This window comes from Phodopus roborovskii, unplaced genomic scaffold (genome assembly GCF_943737965.1).
Source record: "Phodopus roborovskii unplaced genomic scaffold, PHOROB, whole genome shotgun sequence".
Classification (NCBI taxonomy): Eukaryota; Metazoa; Chordata; class Mammalia; order Rodentia; family Cricetidae; genus Phodopus; species Phodopus roborovskii.
In genome coordinates, this window is record NW_026126480.1 from 34,729,556 (window position 1) to 34,747,009 (window position 17,454).

General features: G+C 43.9%; 1 protein-coding gene across 2 annotated transcripts in view; it reads right to left on the bottom strand.

The window, feature by feature from the left end:
• Nucleotides 1–14,894, bottom strand: part of Xpo6 (exportin 6) — a 103,867-nt gene extending 88,973 nt beyond the window's left edge. For both annotated transcript variants that reach the window (XM_051192914.1, XM_051192913.1), the window contains exon 1: nucleotides 14,746–14,894. In XM_051192914.1, the coding sequence (XP_051048871.1) occupies nucleotides 14,746–14,748 (3 nt within the window). In that variant the 5' untranslated portion in view covers nucleotides 14,749–14,894. The remainder of the gene's footprint in view (nucleotides 1–14,745) is intronic.
• Between the last annotated feature and the right edge of the window lie 2,560 nt (nucleotides 14,895–17,454).

Below are 17,454 nucleotides of genomic sequence, written 5' to 3' on the forward strand. Positions count from 1 at the left end.
AACTGTGTATACCTGTAATCCAGCACTTGAGCTGAGGTAAGAGGACTGTGAGGTCAAAACATGTCTGAACTACAGACAGATCATCTCCAAAACAAACAAACAAATAAAGAGGGCTACCTCATATACAGAAAAATAACCTGAAATAACCTTTCCTACATATGCACAATACTGAGGAACAGTGAGAAGCTGATAACCTTTGCTAGTAGCACTTTCTTAGGATTAGCACTGCAATGAGTACATTAACAGGTGAAAGGAATAATGAGATGGCACTTTCTGGAAAACATGACTAAGTGCCTTAGAAATGTTCAGATTAAATTTAAAATTAAAGCCAGGCGTGGTGGTGCATGCCTTTAATTGCAGCGCTCAGGAGGCAGAGGCAGAGGCAGAGGCAGAGGCAGATGGATCTCTGTGAGTTCAAGGCCAGCCTGGTATACAGAGCAAGTTCCAGGACAGCCAGGGCAGTTACACAAAGAAATCCTGTCTCAAAAAAACAAAACAAAAAAGAAAAAGGAAAAGAAAAAAAATCTTAAAATTACCCCAAAATAAAATGTTTATGAGGAATGGGGAGAGGAAAGTCTCCATACCCTGGAGCCTTTCTGGGAATCTGTCCTAAAGCAACTTCTAAAATTCAGAAAAAGCTTTTTGCAAAGACATTAATCATACATTGTTTATTATGGCAAAAAAAAAAAAAAAAAAAAAAAAACCTAACTGGTTGAGAATCCATGCAATGCAATGCTACACAGTCATCATAAATACTTGGAACACATTTAACAACCTAAAAAATGACTTCTATTATACTGTTAAGTGGGGAAAGTGCATTTACAGTACAAGGGCAACCATTCAGAAAATAAACAGAGGGTTGAAGAGACAGTCATGCAGTTAAGAGCACTGACTGCTATTCCAGAGGACCTGGGTTGGATTCCCAGTACCACATGGTGGCTCACAACTATCTGTAAATCCAGTTCCAGGGAATCTGGCACGCTCACACAGACATACAGGCAAAACACCAATGAACATAACATAAAACTAAATAAATCTTTAGAAAGTACACAGAAAACAAGACAAGGAAGCAAACAAGCTGCTACCAGACACTGAATCAGGTGGTAGTAATTTCTTGTTTTCTAAAATAGCTATCAAATATTTTAGAGTTCAAAATAACTTGTAATCAAAGTAACTACTGAGCAAAATCAAGAGGTGGCAGAGTTCCATAAATCTATAAGCAGCACCAACTTCAATTGCCTATCAGGACTCAGATGATGGTGGTGAAGATACTGAGTTAAAGATGTCACAAATCAATATTCAGAGTGTCTTTTCTGCAGGGCTCTGATTTAGCTGTCAGTAATTCTGTAGAGAAGATACAGATACCCTCAATGACTTTAGAAACTATCCTAAAGTCTAAAATTATCTTTAAGAGAGAGAGAGAGAGAGAGAGAGAGAGAGAGAGAGAGAGAGAGAGGGAGAGAGAAACTAAAATAAGCAAACCCTTGACAGATCACTTAATGCTTCTTCCTAAGCGGACTGCAGAACTCAGATGAACAGTTTGCTGAATAATCACAAGGACCAAGGCTCCCTTCCTGAGTGAACAGGTTTTCCCCAGGTCACACCTTCAAACATCTATACTGCCCAGCTGAAACCCTGTTCAACATTTCCACTCATCCATTCAAACATCCCTAAACACACAATCTAGCTCCCTATTCCACATACATCTGCCACACCATCTACTACAAATGCCCCAAACACTCTCCCGAGAGACTCCATATCTGCTCCTGAACTCCAAGCTACACACACCTCCTTTAGGAAGTCTTCTCTGAACTCTCCTTGAAAACTCAACTGGCCTTGAACTTCAGGCCTCCATGCCTCACCTGCAAATTGGGATCATAGGTATATGCCACCTAGTTAACAGAACCTAAAATTTGCAAAGCTTCTGTTCATCCTTCCCCTCCTTGCATTACCAACTGCAGACCAGATGAATGTGTGATTCTGCAGCTTTGCTGGAATGATCTCCTACACTGACAGACAACGCATATTTTACTTAACTTCCAATATTAGAAAACAATTTACAGTTGTCACACATTCCAGTCCCTAGACTAATTTATCAAGTGTCTCTTCAACTTTCTCTGACTAACCAGTAATTCTTCCCCAGCCCAGTGAATGAAGCTCAGAGACCACTCTCCTCCAGGCACACTCAACTGAGCTTAGCTAAGTCACTTGCTCTAGACAACCCAAGGCAACACAAATCCTAACACCATTTATAAAAGGCCATGAAAGCTGGACATGACAAACCACACCTCTGTCCCAGCACAAAGAAAGCAGAGACAGACATCTCTGTGAGTTGGAGGGCAGTCTAGTCTACATAGTGAGTTCCAGGCTAAGCCTACATAGTAAGACTGCTTCGAAAAAAGAAAAAATAAATACTAAAACCTAGAAATTATATCTAACCAAAATGTCCTTCAAAAACCAAGGAAAAACAAGTTCTAAAAAACTTGTGACAATGAAATCTATGGACTAGCATGCACGAAGCCTGGTATGATCCCCAGCACTACAGAAACCAAGTAAGGTAGTGTAGTGTCTATAATTTCAGTGCTCAGAGAGTGGAGGCAGAATTAACTATCATCCTCAGGTATATAGTCAATCAAAGACACCCTAAGATATAGGAGACCCTGCCTCAGATGGATGGATGGACGATGGATGGTAAGAGCACTCAATTCTTTAAGATATAAAATACAGGGGCTGGTTCAATGCATAAACAGCTTGCTATATAAGCACAAGGACTACTTTAGTTCAATTCCCAAAATTCACATTAAAAAAGGAAAAAGAAAAAAGAAAAGGCCAGGTGTCTTAGTTGCTGTTTGACTGCTATGAGGAGAATCAAGGCAGCGTATAAAAGAAAACTTCAATTGGAGGCTGGCTTACACTTTCAGAGAGTAAGTCCATGATCATCATGGGGGGAGCATGGTGGTCAGCAGGCAGGTATGGCACTGGAGCAGCAGCTGAGAGCTCACCTCTGATCCACAAACAGGAAGCAGAGAGAGACCATGAGTGGGCCTGGTGTAGGCTTTTGAAACCTTAAAACTCATCCCTAATGATACATTTCTTCCACCAAGGCCATACTTCCTAATCCTTAAACACTACCATCTGGGAACCAAACATTCAAATATATGAGCTAGTCAAGGCATGTTTGTATAATTTCAACATGCAGGGGTGGAGACAAGGGTATCCCTGGGATCTGCTGCTCTGCCACTCTAGCTTAATCTGTGAGCTCTAGGTTTAATGAGAGGTGCTATCTCAAAATTAAGACTGAGGAGCAATTAATGAAGGCACCTGCATCAACCTCTGGACTCTGCACATACATATACATACAATGTATACACTTGCACACCCATGAATACATAGCAAACACATACACAGTTACACAATAACAACTAGAATGTATCTTATGTTGATTTCCTGGTTTGGACACCACTGGGGCACCTGGTAGACAGATTTTTTTGCGCCAGTTTTGCAACTTCCTGTGAGCACACAATTGTTTCAAAATAAAGGGTTGTTTTTATCCTAAGTGGCAGTAACTTCTTTTGAGTATTATGATGCCCTCCCTCCCAAAAAAAGCCAACATACCTATGCATGATGGCTTACTTTTATGACAATGACATTTTAGAGAGGAAAGGCAGGAGGCTCAGCTGAAAGCCGGCCTGTAGCACATACATAACAAGGCTTTGTCTCAAAAAAAGAGGGTTGGAAAGACAGCTTACCCAGAACACCTGAGTTCAATCCTCAGAACCAACACACACACACACACACACACACACACACACACACACACACGAAGAAAAGGCAAGAAAAAACAACAATCAAGACAATTATCACTACCACATTTTGAACAAAAGTACTGGTGTTAGGTGCTTACCTCTGTATGTGTATACATACACACAATACACACACACACACACACACACACACACACACTCCCTTTTTTGCTACCTTCTTTGTATTTGTTTTAATGAGCATGTGGTCACTTTTAAGGTTATCTATCCAGCTGATACTCTAATTGAAGAAAGAAAATGAGAAAGTGTGGTTTGAACAGTTGGCCAGCAGTCAGTGGAACTGTTTGAGAAGGACTTCAGAGGTGTGGCCTTGTTGGAGGAGGTGTATCGCTGAGGGTGGTGGGCTTCAAGGTTCAAAAGCCCACACCAGCCCCAGTCTCTCACTTCCTCCCTGCCTAGTGCCTATGGATCAGGATGTAAACTCTCAGCTACTGCTCCAGCACCATGCCATGGATGCCATGGACTAGCCCTGTGAAACCATACAACCCAACTAAGTGCTTTCTTTTAAAAGTTGCCTGAGTCATGGTATCTCTTCATGGAATTATCAAGCTTTCCAGGGGTGACTAGCCAATTTATAAAGCAATAATCTTTTGTTCCAGCTTCATTCAACTCAGAAAACACCCCTTGGATACCTTCTGCTAGAGCCCTGCACCAGGGTTCTTTTGTTGGCTGTCAACTGTAAATTTGAGCACTTGAGAGGTGATTTTACAGGAGAATTGATCCAAGTTTGAGGACAGCCTGGGCTACAATGAATTCCAGACTAGCTGGGGCTATATAAAAAGATCTTCTCTCCAAAAAACGATAGAGATAGGGGAAGGAGAGGAAGGGACCTAATGACATACATGCTAAGCCTAATGGGCTTCTAACCTGGAACTTGAAACATCCATAATGTGCACCACAGGGTCCTCAGTGCTCACACTCCTCAATCTTGTCACATTATGGGATAGCCAGAGATAAGATGCTGGCACATTTGACTATCAACCTGTCCACTATGAAGAAAACATTCTCAGGTTTAGGTTCAGTTGGCAAGATGCACTGTTTTTTCTAGAACAGACTATATTTAAGTAAATGTATACTACAGAAATATAGTAATCTGTGTACAACATGGCTGTGGGGGCTGGAACCAGCTGTGAAACCTGGCCCTGTCAATCACCATGTAATTTTAGACAAGCTATTAACCTTACTCTTCCTGAGCCAATGTTTTTCATCTTCCTCAATTATAAAATGGGAACAATAAAAGTTACACAGCACAAAGACAGGGAGATTAAATGAGGAAACTATCTGTAGTAGTTAGGGCCCTAAGCAAAGGTATCTAAGAAGGCCCCAAGCAAATGTTCTAAGAAACACACTATTATCTTCCTCCAAACCCCAGCCCCCTTCCCTTCTACTAGCACTCTTCTAGTCCCCTCACTGCTGCCCTGTGGCTTTAGCACATGATCCACACAGCACTGGCCCTAACTCCCTGTACTCACTTCCTGCACATGTCCACTTGCCTATGGCAAAAGCTTACATGGATTCTAGACAGGGTTCTGACTACAGTCACACTTACCACATGCAGTTAGACTTACCACATAACTCAAGTACTACAACTACTACCATTTCTAATCTCTTAGGTCCACCTCGACCTTCTTGGGCTTATTTTCACTCCTGACTGAGGTATCCAAATACACTGAATCTTACAAGGCACAGGAGCAGCAAAGAGGAGTGAGTAGGCAAGAAGGGTGAGCTTCACCCTTCTGAACTGTTTGACACTTACTACAAGGCTGTAGTAATTATTACATAATGATAATTTTTATTAGATAATAAAGATAATGAAAAAATTATAACCAAATATAAGATATTAAAGTAATGATCTAGAAAGTATCAAGAAAGTGATACTTTATGATACTGAACATGGTCTTACCTGCAAAAAATAATAAAAAGGACAAGCATAAGTAGCAAACAGAATGAGAAAGAAAGAAAGACAGGCCAAAGTGTTCTGGGGACTGGTGAGTGGAAGGCCATGATAAGAGAACAAGGTATGATTTTGGAAGTTCAAAAGATATTCTAGGTATCACTTTTTGCATCTAGTAAGTCATCTTACTATGGAGACGTCTAAAGTCATACTGCCTGTGGGAATCAATCCAGAGTGCATGTGCTTCCAACTACTCTCCCTGATTAAAAACCTGGTCTCCAACAACCAAGGGAACCCCACCCCCATCTGAATTACATCAAGTGGTACTTTATATATGGGCTCTCTAAGGTAGCTGTGGCAAAGTACATTAGGCAGACTGATGGAAGGAGAACCTGAAAGCTGGAGGCAGCCTATCCTATTTCATTTGTTGCTATGGTAAAATACCTGCCAAAAAGCAATCTGGGGCATTTGGCTAACAATTCAAGGTTATATAGCCCATTACCACAGAGAAGTCAAGATGGAGCACAACAGAGAAGATGAATGCAAGCATCTTATGCTCAGTTCATAATACACTGTAGGACTCAAACCCAGGGAATAGAGCCACCCACAGTGGGCTGGTTTCCCCACATCAATTAACACAACCAGTCAATCACTCCTTAGACATGCCCACTGGCCAGCCTGATCTAAACAATGCCTCACTGACTATTCCCAAATAACTTTGAAATGTGACGAGTTGTCAAGTTTTAACACTAACAATCATAAAGTTGGTATGGTGGTGAGTACCTGTAATCCCAGCACTCAGGCAGAGTTCTAATCCAGCCAGGATACAAGGTTCCTAGCATGACCAAAGCAGAAGACTAGAAGGCCAGGGTTAAGACAGAAACATACTGGCAATATCATCACAGGTACAGCAGAAGAGGAAGTTAACTATGACTCAACATTAAGGGTGTACAGTGGATGAATGAGGTCATTAACAGAACTAGGCCATGGGGAAAGAACACTACCCTGAGAGAAAGATGACAGATATGGTTCAGATATTAACTGATGGCCACAGCAGGCTAGAGTGCACATCCATGCCCAGAGGCTTAGTTCCTATAAGTCCATAGATGACAACTGAAGGCACAGGCAAAAAAGATCAAGGGAGACTAAGTCTCAACACCCACATTGGGGGCTCACAACCTCCATAACTCCAGCTCCAAGAAGATCCAACACCTCTGGCATCTATGGGCATCTGCCCTTGCATGCACGCACGAGCGTACACACACGCGCACGTGCACACACACACACACACACACACACACACACACACACCAACATAAATTTTAAAGAGGTCAACAGCAAAGACACCAAGGAAACCACAGAAACAATATTTCAGGAAAAGGAGACAATGGGTACTAGGGGCCATAAGTAGAGAAACATAAGGACTAAAATCAAGTTATGATTTTTACTTTTTGTTTTTAAGACAATAGTATGCAGTCCAAGCTGGCCTCAAACTCACCATACTACTGCCTCAGCATCCTCAGTACTGGGCCACAGTCATGTACCATTGGACCCAACACATTGTAGTTATAGGTGGTCTTAGAAAGTAGTTGAAGAGCTCTACTGGTTAATTTATTGTGCATTTCAAATCACTATAAGATAAAATTTTGAAGGTTCCCATTACAAAGAAATGGTAATCAGAAGTAACAGATATGCTAACTGAGCACAATATTACTCTGTAACCCATAAAAATGTACAATGATTGTGCTACAAGAATCTTGGATGGTGGGTGGTGGTGAAGCATGTCTTTAATCACAGCGCTCAGGAGTCATGGGCAAGTGGATCTGTCTCAAAAACAAACAAACAAAAAAATCTTAGACAAAATAAAATACTAAGAATACCTTTAAAAGTCAATCTGCAATGAGTTACATAGTATGAATTACTAAAATATGGGGAAAGAAAGGCTAAGGCTAGAACAGAGACAGGGCAGGGAGCACAGCTCCACTATATATATGGTAGTGTTTGCCTAATGCACACAAAGCTCTGAGCTACATACTCAGCAGTGGAAGAAAAAAGCAGAGAAGCAGTTACACTTTTTTCTTCACCTCTGCCTATGCCAACATGCTCTCCTTAATTTCAATTACCTAAAAATCTTCAACTTGACCTTGTACTGCAAGGTGCCAATCACCTCCATCACAGCCTTTTTATCAACCCACTACAGCTACAAATCCAAATTACCAACTTGTTCAACCTTGTAATTATTCCCAGTCTCTATGTTAAAGGCTTCCTAAGCAAATTTAGTTTTTTCCCTTCCTTCACTGATTAATGAAGAGATTTTAAAACGACAATTCTTACAGGGCATGGTAGCACACACTTTTAATCCCAGCATTCAGAAGGCAGGCAGACTGAAATTAGCCTGGTCTACAACATAGTAAATTCAAGGCCACTCTGAATTCCACATCCCATGAGCAGGCCTTTGACACATCCCACAGACAGTAATCTATGGTTCCCTTACCAATGAAATCTAGGCATAGCCAATGATCTATTTTCCTTTGAGGGAAATCTCCAGTTACTCTAGGGTAATTCTAGAAATCCTCTACCAACTAGCTGCAAAGGACTAGCTGCATCATTCTCTCCAGCTACTTCACACAAATCAGCACCATGAGCCAATCAATCTATCTGATGCTTTCTTAACATGGCACATTTTTGCCAAGCTGAGCATAGTTGATAAGACGTAAGTACCCAGCATTTGGGAGGTCAAAGCAGGAGGACTGGGAGTCTGAGGACAGCTTGGGCAGCTTGGACATCTCAAAAAGTGGAAGAAGAAAAAGTTTTTTAAAGGTGAGAGAAATGGTGTGTCGGGGTGCTACAAGAAGGTAATGCCTTGGGAGCCTAGAAAGTCAGAGCACCCCAGTGTTCAGTCTCCCTCCAGTCACCTGACACCTACAGTTCTCTTCTTGTGTGTTCCACAGAGATACTGAAACCACACAGAAGCACTTTTACCTGGAGAGCCTTTTCCTTCCCTTAGCTTAAGATCAATACGTACCGTCTAGGAAGCCTCCCTTCTCCTGGTTCCCTTAATCTGAATCAACCATTCCTTGGGCAGATGCTTTTGCACTTAAGCCATCTTTTACTATCACTCTTATCACTATCCCTAGTTATCAGAATGTCTCATCTCCCCATTACACTCACTCCTCTCCCAGGCAAGCAGAATACTGCCCTGAAAGTACAACAGTTTTGAGAATAGACTTTCTTTTTTCTTCTTCTTTTGGCACTGGGGCCTTCACACATGCTAAAAGCAAATGTTCTGAATTTGATCCCCAGCAAGCAAGGGTTTGAATCCGAGAGTTCTACTATTTGTTTGTAGTGTGACATTGGGAAGTTACCTTAACTTTCTTTATGCCTTGAATGCTAACTATAAAATGGAAAATAAAGGGCTGGAGATAGCTCAGCGGTTAACAGCACTGGCTGCTCTCTTCCAGAGGTCCTTAGGGGAGGGGGGGGGGCAGAAGGGGAAAGGAAAGGGAAGAAGGGAAGGGAAGGGAAGGGAAGGGAAGGGAAGGGAAGGGAAGGGAAGGGAAGGGAAGGGAAGGGAAGGGAAGGGAAGGGAAGGGAAGGAAAAAAGAAGGTAAGTTTGGGGCTGAAGTAATAGCTCTCTCAGGAGAGTAAAGAGGCCAATCCCACAAGCCTGATAACTTGAGTTCAAACCCCAAAACCCACGTCTAAGACCAGCTGTGGTGGCACATATGTGTAATTCCAGCACTCCTATAATGGCATGGGAGGCGAAGAGACAAGACTCACCCAGAAGATGGAGGACCACATAGCCCAACAGCAGAATCAAGAAAGGCCCTCCCTCAATCAGGTGAGAGAAGGGCTCCTGAAGTGTCCTGTGGCCACCATTACATGCACACACCCATATCCACATACAAATTATAAATAGAAAAGGTTGTCAGGACTGGAGAGATGGCTCAGTGGTTAGGAGCACTAGCTGCTCTCCCAGAGGACCCAGAATCAATTCCCAGCACCCACAAGGCAGCTCACAGCTGTCTAGAACTCTGGTTCCAGGGGATCTGGCACTCTCAAAGAGACATACATGTAGAAAAACACCAAAGCAATTTTTTTTTAAAAAGTAATCAAGGCATGGCTGGAAGAACTGAAAGCCTAGTTAGTCATTTCCTGATATTGAACTGCCTCTCTAGACTGTCTACAACGGCACGGCCAAACACAGAACCTCTGAGCACCACTGAACTTTTCCTGCTTTCTGTCTTGTCACATGGTGCCTCCCACAGCATGGTGTACAGTACAACACACCAGGTGTGAAAGATCTAATTTTGTCTTCATTGCAGAGACCATTATAAAAATGAGTTTTAATCAATACAATTGGAGGATGCATATGCATGTACAAGTGCATGTGGACATGTATGCACATGCCTGTGAAGCCCAGATATCAAGCATCTGGGCATCACCATCTGGGCATCACCAGCGATGGGATCACAACTGTTTTTTAAGTGAGTTCTGGGAACTAAACTTAGGGCATCATGTTTGCAGAGCAAGTACTCTTCCAACTGAAAAATCTTCCTAAACCCACTCCAGTGTGTAAGAGGTGGAGGGGACAGAGGGAGGGAGGTGTGAATGAGTGCTGGTAAATGCTTCCATGACACACATGTGGAGGCCAACATTCAGAAGTTGCTCCTTCCCTTCCTTCTGTGGGTTCCAGGAATTGAACTTGGGTCATCAGGCTTTTGTGGCAAATACTTTTACACACTAAGCCATCTTATGCAATGGGGGGAGGGATGCCAACTAGATGGTGGTGACACATACCTGTCTCTACTTACAAATTCAAGTTCAAGGGCACTAGTCTACATAGTCCACATAAACATAACAAATACTAGGGATACATAAGACACCACACACACATTCTCTCTTTCTCTCACCACTTTACCAAAAAAAAAAAAAAAAAAGATTGCTAATTTAAGCAAGAGCTCAATTTTGCACAAAATTTCTATATAAAGCAGCAACTCATTCAATACTGAGTACCAGCTTTTCAGAAAGATTAATAGACACTGCTAATATTTACATCTCTCAAGAACTGCAGAATTAAGGCTTAGAGCATAGCTCAGTGGACGGAGTGCTTACCTAGCATGTGTGGGGCTTCAGTTTCAACTCTCAGCACCAAAGGAGAAGGCAAGTAAGTAAATAAGTAAAACTTCAGAAAACCAAAAATGATACAGCCAAGGAGCTGGCTCAGTCAGTGAGCACTTAAGTGCCTGCTCTTGAAGAGGACCTGGGTTAAGTTCGCAGCACCCACATGGTGGCTCACACCAGTCTGTAACTCCAGTTGCAAGGGATCTTTTGCCCTCTTCTGACCTCTGCTGGCACTAGGCACACAGGCAGTACTCAGATAAACATGCAGATAAAACATCCACATACATAAAATAAGTGTTAATTTTTTTTTTAAAGGGAGCTGAATACAACTAGACGTTCAGTAACCCTGCTAGTAACTATAAATCTTTTTAGCTGGTAATAAATTTGCAGATCAAGATCCCCCTGCATTTTTAATTCAGTCACCCCCATGCCCCACTACTGCCAATCTCTGAACCCAACAAAGCAATTGGGTAATTGGGTGACACTGCCAATTACCCTTCCCACAGGGTGACATAGTGTGCAACAAAATGTAGAGGCCTTCCAGCAGAGCTCCATCCCTTGCTAACAGGTACCCTAGATCTGTTTGCCTTCCCCAATGCTAGTGACAACCTGGCAGGGTTGGTGTAAAAGCAGTACATAAAAATAACTGGCATACGGTGAAGGGTTTCACACAAAATACAGGCTGACCTGGAACTCAGCCCAAGAAGGCCTCAAACTCTTGGCAATCCTCCTGTTAAGCCACCAAAATATTAGGATTATAGTTAGGCACCACCACATCTAGTCAGAAACGTAATTTTTATCTGTAAGGCTATTTTACTCATTTTTAAAACAGACATTTAAGGGCTGGAGAGATGACTCAGAGGTTAAGAGCACTGACTGTTCTTTCAGAGGTCCTGAGTTCAACTCCCAGCAACCACTTGGTGGCTCATAACCATCTATCATGAGATCTGGTGCCTGCATGGAGGTTGAACACTGTATACATAATAAATCTTTAAGAAAGAAAAAACAGACATTAAAAACACACAAATTTAGATCAACACTTATCTTAAAGGTCAAAAGGTAACCAGGCCTACTGGCACACACCTATAACCACCACAAAAGGCTCAGGCAGGAGAGACAGGAGTTCAGGCAATAAATACAGTAAGTTCAAGGGCCTACCTGGCATACAATCACCCTTCAATCTCCACAGAGTCACACTATAAGTTGGTATAAATGAAGAGAAAAAGAATTATTGAAATAAAGGGCTGTGATTCCCAATAAAAGACCCTTGTCCTCCCTTGTCCTGCCAGGCACAAACCAGGCAATGGCTTCCTGACTTAGCAAGCAAAGACTGTACCACCCAACCCCTTGACCTTCCTCCTCTGGAACAATTGCAGATGAACCATTAGGGTCATGACAGTAGATCTTATTGGTATCATACCCATATTGGCTACTCCCTGCATGCTTAAATTGAGGTTTACACACAAAATCAAATGCTTCACAATTAATTCTTTGAAGATAATCATGTTCTTAATGCCCTACTTAAACTGCTGATTACATGAATCCTGAGCACAAGGGTAACTTGCTAGCTCTAATGTACACAAAATTCTGTCCCAGCAACATACTAAGTTCCCTGAGGGCAAGACACTGTTCTAAGTACATTCTCTAGGGTATAGCATATAAAGGCTATTTAAACTAACCAAAAGATTTGTACACTCGGAGCTAGAGAGATGGCTCAGCAGTTAAGAGCAATGACTGCTCTCCTAAAAGACAAAGGTTCAATTCCCAGCACCCAGATGGCAGCCCACATCTATCTGTAACTAGTTCCAGGGCTTCTGACACCCTCACACAGACATACATGCAGGCAAAACACCAATGAACATTAAAGATAAATCTTTAAAAATTTTGTATACTCATATTCATACAGTAGTCAAAGCAAATCAGGTATCCAGAGGGATAAATGAGCAAGCAAAAGTGTAGACTCATGTAGACTGGAGGAAATTCTTCACACCCTATGTTACAGATAAACCTTGAAAACAATCCATTAAATGAAATAAGCCAATCATAAAAAGAGAATAATATTCTACAAAGGGGGGGGAGCGCTAGAAAGATAGAAACAGAAAGGGATATGGTGGTTGGGAATCCAGGGGAGAGGAACTACTAAAGAAAGGAGCATGGCTTAATATTTCAGGGTACAATGTTTCAGTTTGAGGAGATGAAAATTTTCTGGAGATGTAGACTGACAGCTACACAATATAAATGTACGTAATGCAAGTGAACTATAAATTCATTTAAGTGGGTAAGTGTATTTTATCACAATTTGAAAACTCAAGTATTTGGGACTGGAGAGGTGGCTCAGTGGTTAAGAGCACTGGCTGCTCTTCCAGAGGACCAGAGTTTATAGGCCAGCACCCACCCACATGGCAGTTCACAACTGTCTGTAATTCCAGTTCCAGGGGATCTGACACCCTCACACCAATTAATTTAAAATTAAACAATTTTAAAAATTCAAACATTTTAGCTGGGTACAACCAGCCTTTAATCGCAGCACCTGGGAGAGAAATGGTGGATCTCTGCGAGTTCTAGCCTGGTCTACATAGTGAGTTCTAGGACAACCAGAGCTACATAATGACACTCTGTCTTTGGGGGAGAAGGATTAAATTCAAACATTTTATAAGATTACTGAAGGAATGTGAGAATTCATAGATGTCCCATTTTTAGAGAACATCTCTACAATGTACAAACTGTCTGTACCTCTTACAGTATTTATATATACCATATATGTGCCCACAGTACAAATTATGCCATGCCACTCAGCTTTAATGGTGTGTTTTACCCAGCTTGCTTGTAAACCCAGGAGGACAAAGTGAGTGCCCTAGATCCTCTTTCCATAACCAGGACCTTACACACCACCCACCCACCACTCAAGACAATCTAGTCTAATATGTACATTAAAAAACTTTGCCAATGACTACATCTCCAATATACCACTAACTTGCCAGGCAATTGGGGGGGGGGGCGGATCCCTGGAGATGCTCAAAACCCAGGCTGGGCAATCAACCACTCATCATGGTCTTCATGCCAAACTGAGGCAGATAAGAAATCAGACAAATAACTTCACCTTGCTTACTGTGATGGCAGTTAAGGCTCAGAAACATTACAATGGCAAAAGCTGAATGCTCAACAAACTACTGTGAGTACACAAACCCAAAGGAGTATTGAGGGGCTGAAAGACCTGGAATGTGGGTGGGGGGGTGTCTTCCTAAGGCTTTTGAGCTGGAACTGAAAGGATGCAGTTTTCAAGGGAAAATACCAGAACAAAAAGCAGAAAGAACAGTGGCCAATATGTTCAAAGATGCCAATGCTGACTCTGCCATCATCTGTATCAGTAACCTCTGCAAATGCCACTTTAGATTTCTCCGAATGCAAACCTACAGATGGACGGAATGTTCTCCAAAATTCCAGCCAGTAATTTAATAACAGACTGCTTATGTTCAAATCGTGCCACTGTCCCAGAGGAGTCGCTTGACCTTGGGCAGAGTAATTAACTGCTCTATGCCTCAGTCTCCCCATTTCCAGGGTTTGGTGTAGTAACTAAATATATGCCAATCACTTAGCAAAGGAAATGGCACACAGTAAGCCATCAATAAATTAATGATACTGGTAATCACGACTCGTTGCACTAGGAACACAGCAAACGGGGACAGGGGGTGGGGGTTCGTAGCAGCGGCGTTTCCAAGGTCCTCCCTCCTAGATTCGAGACATCAAGTGATGGGGGGATGGGAGCGTACAGCCGGTTGCACACCCTGCACGCATGTGTCACCCGCCAGGCTCGCACGCGCCTCTCCCCGCCCCAGTGAGAAGCGATAGCTCAGCTGCCCCGAGGCCCACTGCCACCCCTCCAACCGGGTCCCTGACCCCACTCACCATGCTGGCCGGGGAGGGGGTGGCTCAGGTGAGCTGGCTCCTGGGATCCAACGCGTCCCGCTCGCACAGTTCAGGTCATGGTCCCGGCAGGTTCGGGGAGTCCCCCGCCCATGCAAAGACAACCCGTTTCCCACCCGGGCCCCGCCGGCACCTTCAAAAGGAGCACAGCGGCCTCATCGAGGACCCCCGAAGCGATTCATCCAGACCTCGGCCCACCCCAGGCAAACGCAAAAGCAGGAAATGGGGCAAGGAGACAGCTGTGCGGGGCCCCCCGCCTGGGCCCGACCCCCAGAAGGAGGCTGCGGGCCCAGGCAGGGACTCCCCGGCCTCCGCGGCCCGAGACGGCGACGGGCCGGGCCGGGGCTGAAGGGGCGGAGGCTGCCCGGGCCTGGGCGGCGCGGCCGGCTCAGCAGAGAGGCCCGCGGGCCCGCGCAGTTCTCGCCACCTCTGCCCCGCTCCGCATCCCTGCGCGCCGCCCGCAGCCGCCGCTCGCCCCGCGCGGCCACCCCCAGCCAACAGCCCAGCGCGCCGGAAGTGGCGAGCACCAGGCGGCCTCAGCCCGCGGCCTGCTGCGGCGCTGGAACCGGACCAATCCGGAATCAAGCGAGGGCAGAGGAGGGCGGGGCCGCACCTGACGGTTCGATGGTCCCGCCCACCTCGTCCCCGCCCTAGCGGCCGGGAACCGCCGCGTTGGTAAAGGGACGGGACACGCGGCCATTTTGGTAAAGGAGTGGTTTCCCTTTCGTTTCTGTCGCTCATTCATTCCGCAAATCTCTTTTAAGCGCCTTTCCAGATCCTGGCACCAGACTAGAAGTTCACGCTGGGCTGTGCTCTCCTGGGGCTTTTATTCATTCGGCCACTGCTCTGGTTGCTAAGACCAGAAAGTGTCAAGGGTCTTCAATTCTAGAATCAGACGATACTTAATAGAACAAAACAGAACAAATGTGCTAGTGAGCAGAGTATCAAAAGTGGTCTTAGATCTTTGAAAAGGGGCCTACAGAAAGTGACAAACCACTGGGTGGTTTAGAAGGCACTTATAAAGTTGGTGCACAGGAACAAAAGAAAAACAGCTGGGTAGCAACAATTTACCTTTGTGTATGTGAAGAGGGAATTTCATTATCATTCAGTTAAAAGTAGTCCTAGAAAAAATTAAAAGCAACAAAACTGGTCTGAGTCAGATGTGGCAGCTAGCATGTATAATCTGGGGAGAGGAAGAGAGAGGGTGGAGGCAGCAAGGTTCAGAGTTCAAAGTCATCCTTTGGCTACATAATGAATACAAAACCAGCCTGGACTATATGAGAGCCTGAGTCAAAAGGCAGGGAAGACTGGAAAGATGGCTCAGCAGTTAATTTGTATGGATCTTCCAAAGACGTTCAATTGAATTCCCAGAACTCACATTGGTTGGCACACAACTACCTATAACTCCAACACCAAGGGATTCAACACCTTCTTCTGGACTCTAGAGATACCTATACCCACATTGCAAACACATACATAGGTACACAAATGTACATGTAAATTAATTTTTTTTTTTAAGGGACATGGGAGCAAGGGGCCAGTGGCATGGCTCAGTCTGTAAAGGCACTTGTAACTAAGTCTGACAACCCGATCCAAATTCAGTCCTCAGGACCTGTGATGGTTTGAATAAGAATGACCCTCATAGTGGTGGCGGCACACACACACACACACCTTTATTCCCAGCACTCGGCACTCAAGAGACAGAGACAGGCAGATCTCTGTAAATTCAAGGTCAGCAGAGTGAGTTCCAGGACAGCCAAGACACCACAGAGAAACCCTATCTTGAGAAGAAAAAGAAAACAAGAATGGCACCCACAGGCTCATATATTTGAATCTTAGTCATCAGAATGTGGCACTATTTGAGAAGGATTAGAATGATTACAAGGTGTGGCCTTGGAAGAAGTGTGTCACTGGGTATGGGGCTTAAGGTTTCAAAAGCCCATGCCAGACCCATTCTCTCCGTTTCTCTGTATATAAGCATGAAGCTCTTAGCTACTGTGGTAGTTGAATGTAATTGGCCCCCATAATTCCAAAGGGAACACACTATTAGTAGGTGTGACCTTGTTGGAGGAAGTGTGTCACTGTGGGGGTGGACTTTGAGGTCTCTTGCTCAAGCTTTGCTTGGTGTGACGTCTACTTGCTGTTGCATTCTGATTGAGATGTAGCCAGCACCATGTCTGCCTGCACACTGCCATGCTCCCTGCCAAGGATGATAGACAGAGCTTCTGAAACTGTAAGCCAGCCACCCAATGAAATGTTTCCTTATACGAGCTGTCTAGTCATTGTGTCTCTTCACAGCAACAGAAACCCTAAGGCAGCTACTGTCCCAGCATAATAGTTGTTGCCATGCTCCCTGCCATGTTAACAATGGATTGACTCTCTGAAACTGTAAGCCAGCCTCCAATAAATGTTTTCTTTTATAAGCTGCCTTGGTCATGGTGTCTCTTCACAGAAATAGAACAATGACTAAAGCAGACTCCAGTTGTGGAAGGAGAGAATAGATTCCCACAAATTGTCTTTTGGCCACACTAGCATCAAGATGTGCTTACACAGAGATACACACACCCGTGTGAATGCATGCTCGTGCGCATGTGCACACACATACACATTTCCTCTCAGACATGAGCTCCATCCAGAAATGAGCTCCAGCTGGACTACAGAAGGATTTCTGGTGATAAAAGCCAGCATTCC